This window comes from Colletotrichum navitas, assembly GCF_030913465.1.
Source record: "Colletotrichum navitas strain CBS 125086 chromosome Unknown LY79scaffold_1, whole genome shotgun sequence".
In the NCBI taxonomy this organism is placed as follows: Eukaryota; Fungi; Ascomycota; class Sordariomycetes; order Glomerellales; family Glomerellaceae; genus Colletotrichum; species Colletotrichum navitas.
The window spans coordinates 207,435-227,631 of NW_026850547.1; the positions used below are offsets into that span (position 1 = coordinate 207,435).

General features: G+C 54.5%; 6 protein-coding genes across 6 annotated transcripts; 4 read left to right on the forward strand and 2 right to left on the reverse strand.

The window, feature by feature from the left end:
- Window positions 1–355: 355 nt before the first annotated feature.
- LY79DRAFT_585646 (TBC domain-containing protein) lies at window positions 356–1,899 on the reverse strand (the record flags this gene model as incomplete). Its single annotated transcript, XM_060560521.1, has 3 exons — window positions 356–479; window positions 535–1,331; window positions 1,405–1,899. The coding sequence occupies 3 exons, from the start codon at window positions 1,897–1,899 to the stop codon at window positions 356–358; spliced, it is 1,416 nt and encodes a 471-aa protein (XP_060420480.1).
- A 2,928-nt stretch (window positions 1,900–4,827) lies between these two features.
- Window positions 4,828–7,427, forward strand: LY79DRAFT_503390 (sulfate permease; the record flags this gene model as incomplete). Its single annotated transcript, XM_060553391.1, has 3 exons — window positions 4,828–5,250; window positions 5,306–5,846; window positions 5,902–7,427. The coding sequence occupies 3 exons, from the start codon at window positions 4,828–4,830 to the stop codon at window positions 7,425–7,427; spliced, it is 2,490 nt and encodes an 829-aa protein (XP_060420481.1).
- A 3,127-nt stretch (window positions 7,428–10,554) lies between these two features.
- On the forward strand, window positions 10,555–12,063 carry LY79DRAFT_574420 (SWIM zinc finger protein; the record flags this gene model as incomplete). The annotated part of the gene is made up of 1 exon (XM_060559593.1): window positions 10,555–12,063. The coding sequence occupies one exon, from the start codon at window positions 10,555–10,557 to the stop codon at window positions 12,061–12,063; it is 1,509 nt and encodes a 502-aa protein (XP_060420482.1).
- Window positions 12,064–12,476: 413 nt separating this feature from the next.
- Window positions 12,477–14,195, reverse strand: LY79DRAFT_585649 (uncharacterized protein; the record flags this gene model as incomplete). Its single annotated transcript, XM_060560522.1, has 1 exon — window positions 12,477–14,195. One exon carries the CDS (start codon window positions 14,193–14,195, stop codon window positions 12,477–12,479), a length of 1,719 nt encoding a protein of 572 aa, XP_060420483.1.
- Window positions 14,196–15,056: 861 nt separating this feature from the next.
- Window positions 15,057–15,943, forward strand: LY79DRAFT_532192 (uncharacterized protein). The gene is made up of 2 exons (XM_060556281.1): window positions 15,057–15,451; window positions 15,535–15,943. Exons 1-2 carry the CDS (start codon window positions 15,332–15,334, stop codon window positions 15,601–15,603), a joined length of 189 nt encoding a protein of 62 aa, XP_060420484.1. The 5' UTR covers window positions 15,057–15,331; the 3' UTR covers window positions 15,604–15,943.
- A 2,594-nt stretch (window positions 15,944–18,537) lies between these two features.
- On the forward strand, window positions 18,538–19,619 carry LY79DRAFT_3133 (uncharacterized protein). Its single transcript, XM_060552357.1, has 4 exons — window positions 18,538–18,831; window positions 18,891–18,922; window positions 19,040–19,446; window positions 19,572–19,619. Exons 1-3 carry the CDS (start codon window positions 18,670–18,672, stop codon window positions 19,398–19,400), a joined length of 555 nt encoding a protein of 184 aa, XP_060420485.1. The 5' UTR covers window positions 18,538–18,669; the 3' UTR covers window positions 19,401–19,446; window positions 19,572–19,619.
- The last annotated feature ends 578 nt before the right edge of the window (window positions 19,620–20,197 follow it).

Genomic DNA, 20,197 nt, shown 5'->3' on the forward strand with positions numbered 1-20,197 from the left:
TACCTCATGTTTGGTGCTCGCGATGCCACGCTTTCGTTTCGTTTCCTGGTTTTGTGCGCTGTCAATCATCAAGTCATAAATCCCAATATCGTACAAGTACAATGCATTCCATATTCGTCAAGCTCCCTCTTCTCATGAAAGATCCACCTCCTTATTTGGAGTGGTACCGGCTTATTTGCGTCTTGCATAATTCGTGCTTTCGTGTCGGTAGGTTTAAACCACGAGCCCGGAGATGTAGTCGTCCGAGGCAATCATCGCGGTCTCGTAAAATAGATCTAGCTGTCTGTGGCAGATAGTATCAACTACTGGCTATCGGTGGATCCCCTAGCCTTGCGCCACCTCGCGCCGCGTTTGATCAGTGGGCATGGGCAACAATGGCCGCATAAGTGTCATCCGGTATTCTCTCTACAATCCAGAGAGTGCGCTCAATGACCTTATCGGCCTGCAGTGAAGGGAATGAGCGGAGCAGCTTGTTGGGGCTATTACATGGTCAGTATAGCACGACGACGACAAAAATTTGATGGGCATCCTTGCCTTGGGGAGCTCATCAACTGATCCCGCATGCCCATCAGCTGGGCCACAATACAAAGAATGTTTAGGTGTGGCCCGTAGGCGAAGAGAAAGTCCCACAAGCGAAGCACTTCGGGCAATGGCGGGGTGCAAGCGCACAAGGTCAGGACCGAGGGGAAGGCGTAGATCTCAGCCGTTAAGCCCTTGGAGTGGAGATAGCCGCTAAGCTTTGAGTCGACGGTTGCGAGAACCTTGTCGACCAAAGCCAGACCCTTATGCACACCGTCCATAGCGCCGCGTATGTAGCCGGGACACTCGCGTGTGAGCAGGGTATAGAAGGCGATGAAGGCCTCAGACTCGCTCCTTGCCGCGTATAGGAAAGGCGCGGCGAGGACGTTCATCCCTTGAACGTATGTCCCCGGCTCCCCTGCATGGCTGGTTTCGGAGCCTTCCGTTGTCAATGTCAGAGCTCTTGCTCGGTTCCTGGCGCTCGGCGACGAGGTCGGGTTCTGCGAGTGGGCGGTTGCTGTCGATGTCGAGCTGTCCTGCGATATAGAACTCCTGCCGGTGCTCGGCCGTTCTCTCCGCTGCTCCTCGCGCGAATCATGTAGACGCCATGCCACAGCATTGAGAAGGCGGATCAAACTGGCTTCGCTGACACGTCGTCTGAAGAGAGGATCGGTCGTGAGGGTGCGAAATGTGTCGTTACGAATCTTGGAATAGGCCGGAGAGGCACCGCGGTGGATGAGACCAAGGTAGTCGTCAGTTGGAAGGATGGGAGTGTCCAGCAGGATCAGCCAGACATAAATGCGCAAAGTTGACTGCGCGAGCCCGCGTTAGTTTAGTACACGAAAAGGTGCAAAAGGGGGGGCAAGGAGTGGAGGGGTGCTCTACCATGCCGTCGCTATCGCTTTTGATGCCCTCGCTCAGAACCTTGCGGCGAGCCATACCCAGGGCTTCGACAGTATCTCCGTTGGGCGGCCCTTCTTTTATGAGTTGCTGAAGGGACATGGTGGCATACTTGGGATTAATACCCATCATGCTACGCTTGCTGGAGGCCATGGCAGTCATGTGATGGGCCACCGGAGCCGGCGCATCGCTGTTGGATCGTCCTCGAGTGTGTCGAACCATTGTGGAAGAGGCACTCGGATCTCGGCGCGTCGGAGAAATATTCCGCTGCGTCAAGCGCTGTTGCGTAATCAATGAGGGCTGATGCTGGGGCTGCAGCTGGAGGGCGGCCTTGGAACCCAGGTTGTGCGCCGACTGCAGTTTACGGAGACGATGCGTTCGCGGGGAGGGCGGCGGGAGCAATTCGGTCGTCATGGCTTGAGATTGCCCAAAAGCGCGCGCCGGAGCGTCGAATGGGTCTATTGTTGGGCTCGACGACATCTTGGCGAGTGAGAAGGGGGAGGTCGACGGCTACGTTCACGTTGGGTCTGTGGAGGATTACAATCGATTATACGAAAATAAAAACAACAACGGCAGGGCAAGGCAAGGGGTCGAAAGACGACCAGAACGAGAGAGAGAGAGAGAGAAAGGGGAAGAAGAAAAAGGGGCCGACTGTAGGCGTAGCGAGGTGTCAAACACCTCGTGGGCTACTATTTTTGGCCCAGGGCGGGGGAAGAGGAGGTTGGTGATTCCGGTCTTGGTGGTGTCGATGGCAAGCATTGCAGGTGTTGGCGGCTTGGTGTTGCTTTCTGACTAAGGCGTACCTGTTGCCCGGGGAGCACTCGCGACTGCCAACCGCCGTGTTTTTTCGCGTTCCAGCGTTTGTCCTCTTGGCCATTCGGTGCACTTCCACCGCCGACTGGGCCAATACACTCGTTTGTCAGCTTTAATGGCCACTCATTCATTCGGCGTTCTTCAAGTCTAAGGTGTGAGAGCCCAAGTCTTGCTGGCTAAAGGCTGAACGAACAGGATTCCAAGCAACACCTTGTTCTTGGCGGCAAGTATTAAGCCCGGATTAATCAAGACTATAATAACCGATAATACTACGGAGTACCAATACTTTGTTAGGAGGTGCCAATGACGAAAAATACGCAATCCATAGGGATTATTAACAAATCGGTTGTTCGGCGAATATGGATGGAGGTGGGCAATCCGTTCATGCCTGGATGCGAATTCACTTGCTGCGCCATAGTTCGTTTTGGACAAAGCTTTTAGCCACAAGCCAAGATGCAAGCCACACAAACCCGATAAGATTGCACGTTCCATACTCCGGACCACAGATATTCCGCATCGGGACTGAAACTCCATGCAACGAGGGGAAATATTATGTCAGCGCATGTCGCAACTTTGTCGTCACGGGTGCCACAGTGTATCTGGGTGTTGGACGCCTACTACGTAAGCTGAAAGCTGAGCCTACCCACCTAGGTAGGTAGGCGGGGTTTCGTACAGGTACGCAGTAGGTATGACGTTGGACGACCCGTAACCGCACCCGCTCAACGGATCCCGTTAGCAACCGCGTATGTTTTTAACTGGAATAGTGTACGGATACAGCCAATCTGGTTTGCTTGCCCAATGGCCATCACAGGCTGCAACACTGCGCCCCCGCGGAGTTTGCCCATCTACAGTACAAATCTGCTGTTGGAGGATCAAGGGGCAACCTGGTCCGGAAATCATGTTGGCAAAGCTTTGCACCACACTTGGCCAAATCAGCAGCCACTCCAAGAAGGGTCCAATCAGGCAGAGCATCTCCGCACCCTCTCGCCCCACTACACTGTTTCTCATCACCTCAAACCAGGGTGCTATTGCACCATCGCCAGGTTGCCGAAGCTGAATCTTACTGGTCAGACTAGTAGGTGCTGGGCTCAAAGCGGCAGTTCTTTGGAGACTCGGTCCTCCGCGGTGGAACTCCGTGTTGCACAACTTGGAACAGCCGTACAGTATTGTACAAACCTACTAACTATTATTACGCAGTGGTATGCGTACCTCGTCTGACCATCAGCTTCCCGAGTTCTGGTTTTTCAGCATCTCCATAATATCATGACTGGCAACAAGGCATTTCTTACTCCATCACCATGACTGACGACCTGAAGGTATTGGCATTATCCAGTTTGCAGGTTCTGCGCCAGGCGAAACCCGAGTTTTCTCCTTTCTCTACTCCGTCGTCTACATAGCATAGTAATTGCGAGTTGAGTCAATCGCAGGACGAGAACGAAAGGGGGTCACGCAACTACCTCTGTGAGGCCGCAGCTCACATGGTCCGTTCCCCCACGCGGTATGCTTCGCCCGTGGCACTTACTATGTATTGAGAAGTTTGCGGTCATCCCGTCCGAAAGCCATTCCCGCAGGTCCCTCCCTCCTGTGGGTATAAGATAATCGGGCTCGCAGCAATCAATCCCTGGCCCCCATCGACCGACCCCACTAAGCTTTGAAAGGCAAAGACTCGATGGCGACATCGCCCCGGTTTCTATGTGTGTACACTACAGATATTGCGGGAGGAGTGCGGATACCACCACCGACAAAGATCTCTTGACTGACACCAGCATTGTCGCCTATTAAACCCGCGCTATCGGCTCCTAGAAGTCTGTTTTTTAATGGATTGAGCCACACCCTGTCAGTATTTTCTCCTCGTCGCCTTCGTTCTCTCCTAGGCTCTTCTGCAAGGCTCATTTCTTGGCTGCCGCCGTCATCTGGAGCCACATCTCTTGGCCCACGAGATCCATCGTCTTGTCCAGCGGGAGTGCCAAAGGGCCTCTCTTGGCACTCCACCACAGAAGTCTCTGTAGTCATTAAAAGCTCGTCTGCCAGCCTCTCGCAGCTTGTCTTTAAGAGCTTAGAAGAGCTTCCAAAGTCTTGAAGAGCTTTTGTATCAGCCGCACAACTCACCCACCTCGCTGGCAACAACCCGGACCCCATAATCCCGGTGAGCTCGTCACCCTGTTGGCCTTGGATCAACTAGTGTCCTTTCGCTCGATTGCGCGATCTCGCAAGGACTTTTTTCTTTTCTTTTTGGCAGTGTCAACTTCTCACCTCCTGCCTTAAATCGCTTACCCTGTCGAGGTTCGTAGACCGGAACCGATCTAGTTACCCCTTGCGACATCAGCTTTTGCATATTGCCACCCCCGGATCTCATTCTAATAGCCCACCGGCGAGCACCTAATCCCACGGTGACTCGTGCGGACCCAGCTCTGTGGCAGGGTAATTAGCCCGGCGACTCCTATATACTCCTTGAACGCCTTCGCCCAAGGAACACCCAGCTTCCGATCACGGCTTGCGATTGTAACTGCGTGCTCGACGAAAAAGAAAAAAACATCCTGGGGGTTTTATTGTTGCTGTTTTCCCCCCAAACGCTCTTCAACCGATTCAATCACAATGCCGAGCACGAGCACCAAGATTGGCCATGGCCTGGCCAAGGTCTTGGGCATCAAGCTCGAGAAGCCCCAGAATGAGGAGATACTCCGCGGCGAATCCGTCTTTTCGGTCCAGTCGTCTGACACGTTCGTTGAGGAGGAGCCTACAACTGCTGAATGGTTTCTCGAACTCTTGCCCGACGGACAGCAAGCCCTCGACTACCTCCGCTCTTTATTCCCCTTCCTTAACTGGATTGGGCACTACAACATGCAATGGTTCCTTGGCGATCTGGTTGCCGGTGTCACCGTTGGCGCTGTAGTCGTGCCGCAAGGTATGGCTTATGCTTTGCTCGCAAAGCTTGACCCTCAGTTCGGTCTCTACTCGTCTTTCATGGGTGTCATTATCTACTGGTTCTTTGCTACGTCTAAGGATATCACCATCGGCGTACGTTCAATGTCTCAAGAAAACAAGAGTCGTACGTTTTGCTAACACCATGCAGCCTGTGGCCGTCATGTCAACTGTCGTGGGTAACTTGATTTTAGATGTACAACAAGACTTCCCACAGTATGAAGGTCACCAGATTGCATCGGCTTTGGCTATCATCGCTGGCGCCATCATCCTCTTCATCGGTCTGGTCCGCATGGGCTGGATTGTCAACTTGATTTCCTTGACCTCATTGTCGGCTTTTATGACCGGTTCCGCCATTAGCATTGCCGTCGGCCAATTAGCCACATTGATGGGTATCAAGGGCGTCAATACTCGAGATGCCACCTATCTTGTCCTCATCAACACTCTCAAGAACCTTCCCAAGACGAAGATGGATGCCGCTATGGGCCTTACCGCCCTTGCGATGCTTTACCTTCTTCGATCTATCTTCACGACGCTCGCGAAGCGACACCCCCAGAAGTCGAAGCTCTTCTTCTTCCTTTCGACTCTGCGAACGGTCTTCGTCATCCTCCTCTACACCATGATCAGCTGGTTGGTCAACATGAACAGGCGGTCACACCCTCTGTTCAAGATCTTGGGAAGTGTTCCTAGAGGTAAGTTTCGGAAACTAACTAAGCTTATGGAATCCCTGACTAACTAGTCACCCAGGTTTCCAGAATGTTGGTACTCCAAAGATCGACACCGACCTTATTAGTGCTTTCCTCCCCTTCTTGCCAGCCAGTGTCATCGTCTTGGTTATCGAGCATGTTGCCATCTCAAAGTCCTTCGGTCGTGTTAACAACTACACCATCAACCCTTCCCAGGAGTTCGTTGCTATCGGCGTCACGAATGTCATCGCTCCCTTCCTTGGCGGCTATCCATCCACGGGCTCCTTCAGCCGTACAGCCATCAAGTCCAAAGCCGGCGTCAGGACTCCTTTCGCCGGTGTCATCACCGGTCTCGTTGTCCTACTCGCCATTTACGCCTTGACAGCAGTGTTCTTTTACATTCCTAGCGCTTCCCTCGCTGCAGTCATCATTCACGCCGTCGGAGACTTGATCACGCCGCCCAACACCGTCTACCAGTTTTGGCGCGTGTCTCCTCTCGAAGTCGTCATTTTCTTCATCGGTGTCTTCGTCACAGTCTTTTCGTCCATCGAGAATGGCATCTATACTACCGTCTGCATCTCCGCTGTGCTGCTTTTATGGCGTATATTGAGAGGTCAGGGACGCTTCCTTGGCAAGGTCAAAATCCACTCCGTTGTAGGCGACCATGTCATCGGCGAGGACCACAGGCAAGTCATCGGCGAGTACGGAACCTTCAGCACTAGCGATAACGCAGCGCGCAACGTTTTCTTACCCATTGATCATGGCGACGGATCCAACCCCGAAGTCACGCTCGACAGTCCTTACCCCGGCATCTTCATCTACCGCTTTTCCGAGGGCTTCAACTACCCCAATGCCAGCTATTCCCTTGAATACCTTACTGATTATATTTTTGCACGGACTCGCCGAACGAACATGGAAGCTTACGGGCGCCTTGGTGACCGTCCTTGGAACGATCCCGGCCCATCGCGCAAGGCAAAGAAGGCGCAGGCTCAGATGCACGAGGAGGAGAACAGGCCAACGCTCAAGGCGGTCATCCTCGACTTCAGCTCCGTCAATAACGTTGACTTGACTTCGATTCAGCAGCTCATTGATGTCCGTAACCAGCTCGATCGCTATGCCGCCCCGGACAAGGTGAACTGGCACATTGCCTGCATAAACAACAGATGGACCAAGAGAGCGCTTGTCGCCGCTGGTTTTGGCTACCCCGTTGACCGGAGCGACGGTCTACAGCACCAGTGGAAGTCCATCTTCAGCGTCGCTGAGATTGGTGGCTCGGACTCTGCCGCCGCTGCGGCGGAGAAGGAGGCCAACGAGAAGCAAATATCGTCCCACGGCAAGTCATCAAGAGCCGTGGACGAAGAAGTGGGCAAGGACAGCAGCGCATACGATCAGATCGACCCCGCCTCCTTGAGCTCCCGGAAGGATGCCGGTTGGAAACGGAGGGGAGTCGTTGTTCACGGTCTCAACAGGCCGCTGTTCCACGTCGACTTGACAAGCGCGTTGCAGAGTGCCATCGCAAACAGCGAGGGTAGGGGTCATGTCGACGACGAGGCCGGGCCCAAGAGCCCGAGCAGCTCGAATGATTGAATGGATGTTTGCGACATAGGATTAGCGATTGATACCCTAGGTAGGAAAGCGTTTGTTACGTAGGTATGAAGTGGGGGAGAGAAAAGCTTGGTGCAGTCATAATCAGGCACACGGAGCTGTTGTGCCTACATATAGAGCAGAGCATAGCTCGTATTCTTCGACGTAATATCATGAATTTATAAATCAAGTGTTTTGTAAATTTTTCGTGAGGTAAACCTCCGCCATATCAGCTTTGTTCAACTGATACTATCCTGCAATACTGGGGTTCCGAATTGCAAGCTTTTGTCTACATAAAAGACATACTCTTCGATAATCGTAGCAGCTACGGTTTCAATGAGCGATCGTTTTGTTGTTAAATTTTCCGAGAGACCAGACGAGACTCCGAGTTTATCAATTAGGATGGTTGTATGTCCTAGGCGGATAGTGGAAGGGCGATGACAGATGTTACTTTGCAAACACCGATATGTGGCCTATGGAAAGGCGGAGGCGGCCACGGCGCTACACACTTCTACGGCATTCTCTTTCGGGTCTATCCTCATTCCATTGAATGCAGTAGTAGGTATTTCCCGGTATCTTTGGCGTTTTCCTGGTCCTGCCAATCCTGTGTGGGTCTGCTCTTCAGACGAGACAAGGCAGAGACGTCTGAGAAAACGGCACCAGCTGCTGCCTAACCTAGTATGCCAATCATGTATATATGCTGCTCGAACCAGAGAACCAGCATGCGTTTTACCAGGATATTTGTTGAGAACTGATTCCGCAAGGGCCATCTTATGTGAGAAGTGAAGTCACCCTCCCTGGTTGTGCAAAGGAGAGTAACTAGGGCATAGCCTCGATCCATTTCTCGAAAACACCCAAGACGTCGACAGCCAATGTCGGAAGTCTGTCATATGATAATCAGCCACTTGCTCCAACAACAGGCAACCTCGCACAGAGACGAATGATACCATGGGCAACGTGCGTCACGCCCGTATCCTCTCCAGAGGTTGCCGAGCCCCGAGAACAGGCCACACAGGCGCGATGGCCGCTAACCCTGGCGATGGCTCGGCGCTCGCAGCCATATCGAGAGTACTCATGACGATACTATGAATGACCCTTTCATCACACGCGCAGGGTCTCTTGCCAATGACCCGGGACAGCCCCCTTTGCCCTGGTTGTCAGCCCCAAAAAACCGTTGAAGCCTGGCCTTGCAAACACAGTCGGTTGGTCCGTCGAGGCCCCTGCAGTCATCAGGCGCAGAAGATGGATGAAGATTCAATGGTTTGAGTCGGCCGACGCCGGCCAACTTGATTGGACGGTGACCGCGAACGTCAAAAGGAAGTTTGGGTCGATGATGTCCATCGAGGCTGAGAGGCCAAGACTGCAGCGACTAGCTCGAGTCTCTCGAGCAAACGACCCAGAGGCCTCTTCATACCGTCATTTGGCACCCAGCAGCAAGGCACCCCGAGCGGTATAGCCAACAGGTTGGATCTACAGAGAGAAGAAAGCCTTGTGAGGTGGTTATGACGGTCGGAGGAAGCATAGCAACAATAGCGAAAAAGGCCGCATTTTCGATGCGGCCTACGCTGCGGCCCGTAGAAGGCTGTGAACGTTCAGAGGAGGCTCCGATTCTCTTGAAGTCATCTTGGAAGTGGAGCCATCCGCGACGCGGCCGCATAACCGGCCGGCCCGTTCGGCGGCCGACTCGGGGGCTGTGATTCCCCTTTATGGTGTAGTCCCGGTGGGGTACCAGCGGCCCGTTTGTGCGGCCCAAAGGAAACAGTCATGGAAGGGGAGGAAACTAGTTGGAGGAAGGCCGCCTGTGATAGCGGGCGCCCGACTCCTGACCCATCATTACGGCTTTTCGCCAATGGGAGGCGTACTGAGGCTGCGAGTGGTGGCTGATGCTTCCCTTCGTGGGCGAACCGGCAGAAAAGGCTGAATGAATGGAAGATGGGGAAATGGAGGGCAAGGGAGCGCTACGGGGAACATCCCTTTAGCGCCGGCCGTGCGGAGGGTTCCGTCTTCGAAATAACCCCACATTAAGTTCTTCATCCGGCAGGGGAGAGGGGGAGGGGGAAGGGGTGTCCACCATCGACCGCAACTGCAACTACCTATGCTCCCCTACCGACTCAACTTGGACTTCGCGCCATTTCATCGACCAACAATTTAATGAATCATCGCACTCTGGCAAACCACAAGCCCGGGGCCCAAGACCACTTGTCATTGACAGCCGCAATGTCACCGCCCTCCTTCTCCACCCCGCCGTACGCTGCCTGATGAGTTGTGCCCAAGAAGAGCTCTCCGGACATCGCCTTCTTATTCATGCATCGTAGCTTGTTGCGATACCCTGGGCAAAGGCCGGAACCTTGCCCCACGCACAAAGTCCTCGATGTGCGAGCCTTGAAGTTCTATCGTCGCAGTTACCCGATGTGGAGTTTCACAATCTCAAACTCTCTCCCAACTTTAGCCAGCTTCCGCCGCCTTCCGAGATGACCTTGTTTGCGTATGCCGCGGCAGTTTAGATCTGCACCTGCCTGGGCGACCTTCCACATGCCTGCATTCCATCCTATTCTCGCACGTTACCGAGATGGCGGACCCCGGACCAGGGTTCAGGCGCAAAGGCAAATGAAAATGGAAAGTGGAATTGGTTCTAGAAGGTGGTCTGACCAGCCCTCACGAGTCTGTGGGCGCCAGATCGGTAAGTACGGTAGCTGTTCTTTCTTCCATGGTTTTTCCTGCTTGCTACCCCCCCTTCCCCCTTCCATGCTCCAAACGGCCCACCCTCTGGGACTTGAATGCTCGCCAGTCGCAGACGGGAACTTGACCGGGTCTTGTTCAGCTTCATCTTCCTCTCCTTCACTACCACCCCTGTTTCCCGACCATATCCAACCTCGCCAACTCGCCATGGATCTCTGGGCCTCTAGGTCTGATCATCGTTGGCCTCACTCCGCCCCCCTTCCCATCCTCCCTTGTCATCTGAACTTGAGCTCTATAAGTAACCACATGTCATATCACCATGGAGACCCCTTCTTCGCCCACAACCTCCCTGAAACATATAGAACTATATTGCTCCTTCGCCTGACCAATGTCTCCCTCCTCACCTCCCGCTCCTGTATCAAGACTTGGAGAGCTTTCTCTCCGGAAAAAAATGCCTACTACAACCAGAGCCCAAGCGCACCGGCAGTCCCTCGGCGACATCACCTCTGATCGCGATGTCGATGACGAAGGCTCCAGCTCCGAGCCCGAGACGGATTCAGATTCCTCCCTCATGGACGACGATGACCCTTCAGTCGTCCGATCCCCCTCACGACTGATCTACAGGATCGACAGGCTCTCCGCTGACGCCCGCCTGCGCGTCCGCGAGGCCTTTAGGGACCCGCCCCGTCTCTCCCTGCAGTACAGTCGCCTCCGGGACGATGTTTACGCCTTTCAGATGACTGAGATGGTGCCCCGCTCCATCCGCATAGGAGCCCCCGACAGCCCTTTCGCAACGCCCCGTTGCTCTTGTTATGAGCAACAGCAGAAGAATGGCGTCCCTTGCAAACACCTGCTCTGGCTTTTGGACCAGCTCGTCAATCAGACACTGTACGATCATGACCCGACCTCTCCACTGACCATGACCACGGAAGGCTACCCGGAGGAGATCGGCGATCCCTTCTCGACCATCTCGGACTTCCACCTGGACGTCCTGGCAGACGGCCTCCGCTGCGATGTCGTGACTCCAGACTCGGAGAAGGAGGGCTCAGAGGACTCCGGCTTTGACCCTGACTCTGACGGCGACACAGAGGAGCACCCAAACCCGCACCGTGTCCAGGAGGCCCGCGAACTTCTCTCTGCTGTTGCCGCTTGCTCCCCGGAAGGCTACCGCCCAGATCTCTCCTCTAACCCGCCGCACACGGGCAAGAAGCGCGTGAAGCGCCACGACCTTGAGGGCACAATATTCCGTATGCTCCTCGACAACAACGAGTTCTTCCACTACTTCCTCTCCCAGACACGCTCCACCGACCCCGTGAACGATCCCTTCCGCAAGCTCGCCCGGCGCGTCGACCGTGTCCTGCGTAAGCTGGACACCTGGGCTTCCTCCTCCTCCTCTTCCTCCTCACTATCACCCCCGACCGCAGGAGCATCAGCGGAAGGCCCTCCCGATGTGGCCTGGGCCGCCCGTCACATCACTGGCGTCGTTGGCCTTATCCGCACCGCAATATTCAAGCGCGACCGGCCCCTGGAACCCCGGGAGCGCACCAGCGCCGCCCGCGCCCTCGTCCACATTCTCGCCGACGTTGTCGATCGCAACCGCGACTTCGTGGGCCCCCGGGGGACCGCGACGGCCGCCGCGGCATCCCGCCGGGACCGGAACCTCTACCTCCGTCTCGTGGGCGACCGTGACGATGACTTCGTCCTCGGCGTCCTAAATCTCCTGCCGCCCGACGCCGCCGCCCAGTTCCTGCATAGCCTCGAGGACATCTTGGACCGGCTAGGCATCAACGGCGCGCCGGCCTCGTACGTTGTAAAGTTCCGCTCTCTCATCTCTCGTCTGAGGAGGGCTGGTGGCGGCAACGGCGGCAACGATGATGGCGCCTCCTCCTCGACAGGTGCGGGCTCAAAGCGTCAAGGCCAAGGCCACGGGTATGGCCGGGGATCCAAGAGGACGAAGTGACGCAGCGGGATAAAGATTTCTCTTCGAGGCAGCGGGAGAGGCGGTCCGGGATAACGTTCCGGGTATGGCGAGGACGGGCTTCCCCACCAGGTTTCGACTTTCTATGGGTGTCCGTGACACTCTTTCCCCTAATCAAAGCTTTCGCTATGGTTCCCATTTGCTTTCATTCTCTCCACATACTTTTTCTTCTCATTTTGTACTCTTTTAGACGATCTGCCCCCTATGTAGATTCTTCTCCTCGACGCGAAGCCTTGCGATATCCACTTGGCTGGGCAAGTCACGGCTTCGGCGTTTTGGGGTTCGCTTGATCTGCAAAACAATACCATTTTTCATCTTGGACAGATAACCGTGTTTCCTCTTGGTTGTACATGATTAGAGTCGCCCCCTTTTCGCCGCCCATCTAGTATAGGCACTCAGATGTTATTGCGCAGCTTGTTGAGCTCGTTCAGTACCTCTTGTAGACTTGGTCTGCCAAAGTGATTCTCATCCCACTCCCCAGTTGATTTGGAATTCTCTCTCATGGCCAGGAACGCTTCTGCCCACGATATTTCTCTCTTCCACCACGTCGCCGCAGCCGTGCGGATGTCCCCCGGATCGGCCATTTTTTCGTAGTCCTTGAACACCAGCCTGTTGCCATCTCTGCTGATTTGGTTCCCCAACGTGGCTCGACGGCCACTGGTACAGCGGTCGATTAGGGGCCTTAATTTTGGCGGCGTTCTCAGGTAAGCTGGAAAGTCGACTTCGGCCTCCCATCGATAAGACTGCCAAACAGCAGCTTGCTGCGGAGCACTAGCGCCCTCAAAGATACACCACAATACCCTTCCAAGCATGTACACCTCGGCGGCCTCCTGTTCTTTCGGACTGAGGCATGCCCAACAAATATTGTATCCGTCGGCGGGGTTCGTGTACTCCTCTCTGTTTTGAAGGGCCTCGAAATCAGGGCACATGCGCCTCAGTATCTCGGCGTATTTATCCTTGACGTCGTCCGGAATATCCTCGTCAGTGGCCAGCAAGCGGATGTACTCGATGGCGTTGATTTCAGGGGAGGCAAACTCGCACCATACCCCACGCTGCTCGAAATCGACCATGATGGCATCTCTATCCTTTGACATGACGACATTGTCGAGACGAAGGTCCGGGTAAAATGTGCCAGAGGTTTTGCGGTGATGCAGCACGCCCGAGGTAATTTGTATGGACCACTTGAACTGCTCAGCGCGGGAAAACGTGTTGTGGATTCTTTGGAGTGGCACGATGTCTCTCATGGTACCATATCGGTGATACTCAAGCGTGAAACCGACGACGGCTATCTTGCTACCAAAGCTGCATCGCTTCGTGACGAGGTGGGCTGGTCGTGACATAACGTTTGGATGTGGCTTCGCTGACAGCAACAGCTTTAGTTCGTGGTACAGGTACTTGGTGTAACTCGTCAAAGTCTTGAGAATCCAAAGGCGACCATGAATTCGGACAAGACACACACTGTCATGGATCTGCTCGACAACGTGCGCCTCGGATATGTCGATGCATTCTGGCAGTTGGACTGTAGTACCCCACATATCAGCCAAGGCAGACGCCGAAAGCAATTGTCGTTCCAGGTAGTAAGTTGGCGCAACGTCAATCTCCATGGCTCTGATATCCAGAGATAGAGATTTGAATACGATACGAGATCCGAATGGTAAGGAGGTGAAGAGTGCTTCAGGTTCTGGTAGAGCTTTCGTCCAAAGTTGTAAAGCGCGGAGTATGTGCTTGGATATGTTGAGTTCTTGAACCCGAGCTCGGTCCTTGGTGTGGAAGGCCATATCCAAGTCGAGCAGCTGTCGAATCTCATACGGCTGACTTGACTGCTCTGGAATGAAGGCATCTATGCGCATGGGCGGTACGCAGCGAAGGAATAGCGGAATAACGTAGAATTGGGTCCCCATTCCTGTGCAGCCATCGATACGCCACAGAGGATCCGAAAGATGCTCGAGGCTGTCTACGCGGTTCTTGGGGTTCAGCTGGGAAGCCTCCCAGCCCGCTGGCGGCAACTGAAATGAACCGCCGCCACCGTCATGGTTCGCACGAACCTGAACGGCTTCAGAGAAGGCAGCCGTGGGATGAACGATATCGTGTATTATATCCGACCCCAACTCCATTTTGTTTCCCCTTTCCGATAACAGTGAGTAGAGGTTGGCAACGTATGAATCCAGTAGAACGTGAGCAGAACCCCGTAGCAGCAAAACAAGCCCTTCGGTGGTAACTGGCAAGCAAATTCTTGACAGACAGCAGGGCAATATTGCACAAGATGCTCAAGGTTCTATCTAAGCTTATGCGTTCAAGTTGTTCATGCCATTGACTCGCTCCCCCTAGAGGGGAGGGAGGGGGGTGAGCTGGGTAATCGACCGACTCGGGATGTGACCGTGGACGTGGGGATTTTCAACGACAATGCCGGTTCCTATTTGTGTGTTGCGCGCTTGCCCTGCATGTAGTGAGTGCAGTGTAGCCGCAGCTGGAGGCCTGGCTGGGAATAATGCCGTGCGATTGGTCGAGGAGAAGGATTGGCGGTGCTGCTGGGGTTGGAGAGGGGAGAAAAAAGGGTGTTGGTTGGCTCCAACAAGGCTGCTTGTGGGAAGAAAATCAGAGATATGATAAAAAGTCCACATGTTGTGTCATAACGAGACTAGTAGGTTGATAGGCTGGCAAATGTGTGTGTTGTGAGTGCAGGTATGTGGCGGGTTTCTCCTGCTTCCTTCCTCTTCCTTGGAGACAGACAATTGCATTTACCGAGGCAGCCGTCGCCCTCTGAGCCGCATCGGCTCTCCCCTGCTAGCTTGCACCGGCCGTTGCGAGTGCCTCACGGCTCACGAGGGGAAAAGGATTACCGTGGGCAAAAGTACAGGCAGGAGGGAAAGTGCACTTCCCCGCTTGCTCCTTTTTTGCTGTCGAAGAATGAGAAGGTAGGACTTCCTGGAGACGGACTCTCGGGTTGCCTCAGAAGAAGAAGAAGAAGAAGAAAAGGAAGAAGGAGTATTCAGTAGAGTAACGTAGATAGAGCCGGGACCCAAATGCCGCTTCACAGATGTTTCTTTTCCCAGGCTATTTCCTTGGCCCCCACGGTCCGTCGCGGCCAGTTTTTGCTTTTTTTTCTTCTATATTCGCTTTCTCCCTCCTTTCTAGGGTAAACCTCGTTTGATAGGTCTCCCAAAGGTGGCGTACGTACCCTGGTAAGGTCGTTTGCTGGAGGAGCTAAGAGTTTCGGAGCACAAGGCGACAGGAATCGACCGTCAGCTACATGTGCTCTCGCTCAGGAAGTCAGTTCGTCTCATGTACCACATCTGTTCTGCCAACCTATTTGTGCCGAAAGCGCGGCAGACATGATGCGAGGATGTGTAGTAGGTGGGCGGCAGCTAAGGTAGGCAGGTGATATGTGATTACAGCCTCCTTGCGGCCGCGCGACCAAACTGCCTGGGATTGCTAACCGATGGCATCCGACAGACGCTTGAGATGGGTGCCGCCGCTGTAACCATAAACGATGCTCAGATCAGGAACGTGGGGTATAGGTAGTGCGGAATGCCTCGTGCAGGTAACCCAACTTGATGTAGGGTGAGAACAAGAAGATTGTGCATATCAGGAAGGCAGTATCAAGACCGGTGAAGTGAGAACAGTGAGAACGACTCGATCCCTTTGGTAGGCTCGGTACCTTGTCTCCAGGTCTAGGCAGGTCGGTTGGTACGTTATCGCCAAATAAGCCATGTCAACCGGTGAACCGGGAATCGGTCATGTCATGGCCCGTTCTTGGTCGCTCAACTCCAGAGGGGTAGGGCAAGGCATTCAGACATGGCCAATCATGCTTACTGGCCCCTTCGTCGGTGAGATGGACTGCGCCCTACTGGTGTATGTAAAGACGGAGGAAGTAAACAGGAGGAACAGGAAGGGACGGGACGCGCCATCCCTCCTTATCCAGCGTCTCATTGAGAAGGAACGTACCTTTGCAAACTACCTAGGTACCTACCTGCCTACCCGCCTACATACCGGTAGGTACTTAGCTGCCATCCTGACCAGTCGTATATCATTTGCTACCGACCTAGGTACCTTGAGATCCTCCCGACATGTTACAGCCGCACGTAAACTAGCATACCTGGGCCGCCCTCCAATGCGCTTTTCGAAATTGCGGGAAGGTGCCCATCCTCCACACCTTCCTGCCCCTTAGGATTCCAGGTTCCCGAGCCATACATATCTAGTTGTCTTAGCTAAAGGGGGGGCATTTCGTCGTCGGATCCAAGTGCCAGGAACAATTTTGCCTTCCACGTCGTTGATACCCGCGCGCTAACGACGCACGAACTTATTGCGTCTCCTCCCGTCTCATTGTGCCTTCGCGCTGTCACTGGAAGCTTTGACACTGCATCCGGGCCACAGGATCCGGAACCGGGGATGCACTCCACGTGACGGAATCGGCACGGAAAGACGAGGAAGGTGGGGGAAGGAAACTCACTTTCCTTCCCGGACCTGGACTTCGGGCCTTTTCCTTTTGCTGCCACTGCACTGGTCTTCGCATACCTTACCTAGGCAGGTAGGCAATCGCCCTTCACACCTTAACAGGCTACAGACACTCGGAATGTCTACATGCGCAACCCGCGGCCTCGCCTTCTACTCTGCCAAACCTTGCGGACACGGGATCATCCAGTCACTGTTTCCTCGCTGCATGGCGCCTGTCTAACAAAACACTCATTGGCCCCTTCGTATTGACTCGCAGATTCTGTGGGGGTACACCTTTCCTCGAATTGCTCTAGCCAGTGCCGACCGCACAGTCGTTGGGGGGTTGCATCTCCATCCTCTGCGAGCTTGGAAACACCACGTATCGCCACCGCACGCTGGAGTGACTTGATGAGTTCCCGCCGCCTTCACGCCCGGCCGGCGGCGCAGGTACAACCCTTGCACCCACCCTCAATATTCCGCCAGAACAAGTCCAGACGCCGAGGATGCTCTGCATCTCGGCAAGAAGCTGCTGCTCCCCGGAGCCTGTGCAGCTGGCCGTAGTGCAGGCTTCGGCTTTCCTGCTTTCGCCAAATCCAAGTAGACAAATGGTTATTTGCCAACCACAAGAGCCACTGTCTTCCCGCCACTCGTACGCAAGCTGGCTGCTGGAGCCTGGCGGCAGTCTCGGACCCTCATCCTCACCGGATGGGTACATGCACTCTATAGCCGATGCTGGTACCCGGCTTTCACATCCGCCCGGCCACTTTGGCTCAACTGACGTGCAAGGATTACCTTGTTCCGCTAAGACTAGAGCAACGGAACTCCTTCCGTAACCACCGGTCTATGCAAGTGTACCAAGTAAACTTACGAGACACCGGACGGATGGACAGGTAGGTTAAATCGACCCAAGCAGACGCCCGCGGAAGATTACTGACTGAAAGCCTTAGGCTCCAGGCTCTCTTCCCTGCCCGTAGGCTCTGTCGATGCCTGTTTGCATAGTGCCTAAGACGACCGCTTGTCTTTTTTGTGGACCGCGACCCCAGAGCAAAAACAGTTTGGGCACCGCAGGCACTATTACCTTGGTGGCCGCCCTTGTATCGATCCAAACTACAAGCAGAATTGTCGGGCTAGTTGTGATGAGTGCCAAATGGAAGAAGACTAGGCATATCGCCAAAGATTCATCGATTCGGATTTTGTCAGCTGCTCACTCGCTCTCCTGGCAAGCGACCTTCCCTACTCCGTACTTCTTCGCACATGCTAACGGAAGTGGGCCACGCATCAATTAGCGCGTATGTGCACGGACGATATCGTCATTCAAGCCCTCCGATGGCCTTGGGCCCGTTGAGTAACGTGTAGCTACCCACATACGAGGAGGCTCCCAGCTCACCGGTCGCCTTTTTGAGCTTAAGTCAGCTACCGTCTCCTTCGTCCCACCACATCATCGGCCTTCCGGGGTCTCGCTCCTGAAAGTTTGCTTGCAAGCCAAAACCGTATCCGCCAGCGAGATGAACCTGTGCATCCGACAAACATCGAGGCCCGGTTCAGGGATCCCGCTCGATGGCCACCGCCTCACTTGCTCAACGCGAGCGGCTGCAGAGAAACGTTGTACGATAATTTGGTAAGAGGCCGTCGGTGGATGACTCCCTGATCTCATCAGCTGCGTCGACTTAGGCAGTCGTCATTGGCGGCAGCGGCGGTCGCCCCTGCAGGGTATGCGTTCGACAGACGCCCTTGTATATCATTGTCAGAGAAATGGCCGAATTCGTTGACCGACATATTTTTCCAAGATGGAAGAGGAGGGGGGAAGATAAAAAGTTTGCGTTCTGCCGGGCTACTGATTCGTACAGCACAGTAGCCTGCATCCTCTCGCCTGTTGCTAGGTCGGCACATGCGATTTCTTGGGAATGGCTATGCCTTCCTGGACCACTAATGCAGTGTTCCCTGCTGCGAGTGGACCGGTCATAATGCCATAATTTCTTCTCCAGGTTTCTGGATCACCTTTCGGTAATGGGGTCCCCTTGCGGTCCAGCGACCGTCCGCCATGGGGTACTACACACAAAGTTCAGGCAGGGGGTGTGGGGACTCTAAGGGCGGTCAAGGGCCTGTAGGCAAACATGGGGCGGCTAGGACATATCCTGCAAGCTTCACTTTCTCATGACCGGCAGGCCCGTTGACGGCACACCCAAAAGTCGTCCTAGTACTGCTGACAGGCCATGTCGGATTAGGCAGTTGTGGCAGGTGTTGGTGGCGATGGATGTTCACCCGGTTCCTGGAGCTGAGCGGCTACGTTGTTGTCAAGGGTTGAAGATGCTACCGGTAATTCCTCCCAATCATATGTGCACAGTAGCACTGTCGACTGACTGATGGACCGACAGATGACGGTTGTTTTGAGCCAATCAACAGATGAGTGAGAACCAGCCGACCGACCCCGGTTTCGAGAAGAAGGAGAAGTACTGTTTTCCTTCTGGGAATCTTCATCGTATCCATCTTGGCTGTACCGGTACTGACACGTAGCCGGTATGAGAGGGCATCGTATCCTGACCGACACATGGACAATATCCCTTGGGTGTGGTCTTACGGATGAGCAGTGGCAGCCTCTGGATGAAGACAGATGTACCTCCCCAAAGGAGCTGAGCAACGCAGCTATCCCTGATTTCCTCAGACATCTACTTCGTCTTGACCCCGCAGGCGAAATACCACGGGTGAGTAAGCAGGCTGGTAGGACGGGTGTCAGACCTTCGGGACCGTGGCGCTTTCCGATGGAACGTCGAGAAGCTTGGGGGTCAGATGCGAGAAAGTGGGTGAGCCGGTGGTTGGCTGCCTCAGCGTATTGGTTGCACAGCACACGTAAGCGGGGCGGGATTATGATGATTCCCAGTCTTTGATCACGTCGTCTCCTGCATGGTATCAATGATGACGCTTCACCAATAAGTAAGTATAGATTCCAAAGATAGCCTTGGTCAGCCTTCCGCTTCCCGAAATCAACCGACTACAGTGCGCGAGGTGTGCAATAGCCAGAAGCGACACAACCGTTAACCGTCTTGAGGAATAAACAGGCAGAGGGAGCATCAGTGGATCAAGCAACATGACTGCTCCTTTGCCCTGCAGACGAAGTATACAGCGGCTGTTGGTTACACAAGGAAAGACGGAACAGAGAAGCAGAATGATGATTAGCAGAAGTCACCACATCCGGGTACCATGGCATCTTTCCCACCACCCCTGTCGGTCTGTTCCCATCAGACGGACAGCCTGAAATCCATCCACTCGGCAGGGGCGGGAAGATGCTGGGCTCCTCTTCTCGCGTGGCGCGGTCTCAAGAATCCCTGTCCTCTCAAGAGTACCCCTCAGACCGGTGAAATACAATTCAGCACGGGTGCAGCCCCCTTCCTCAACTTCCTCTCACCGAGTCTTCTCATTCCAGCCTCGACTCCTTCGACAGACTGACCGACCAGCACAGGCTACGCCAATCGCCAGCAATAGAGTCTCTATCGGCACGCTCTCTGATCTTGGCCTGTCAACGCGCGCGCAACGCTGTGCTCCACTGCCAGAGACATCGCACAAGGCAACAACGAGAGCGATAGCGCCTCAAAACCGCGCCGGGCGGGAAAAACATCGAGACGAGCAGCACCAGACTACGGGCAAGAGCGACCGTCTGCGACATCAGCAAATCACCAAGATAATC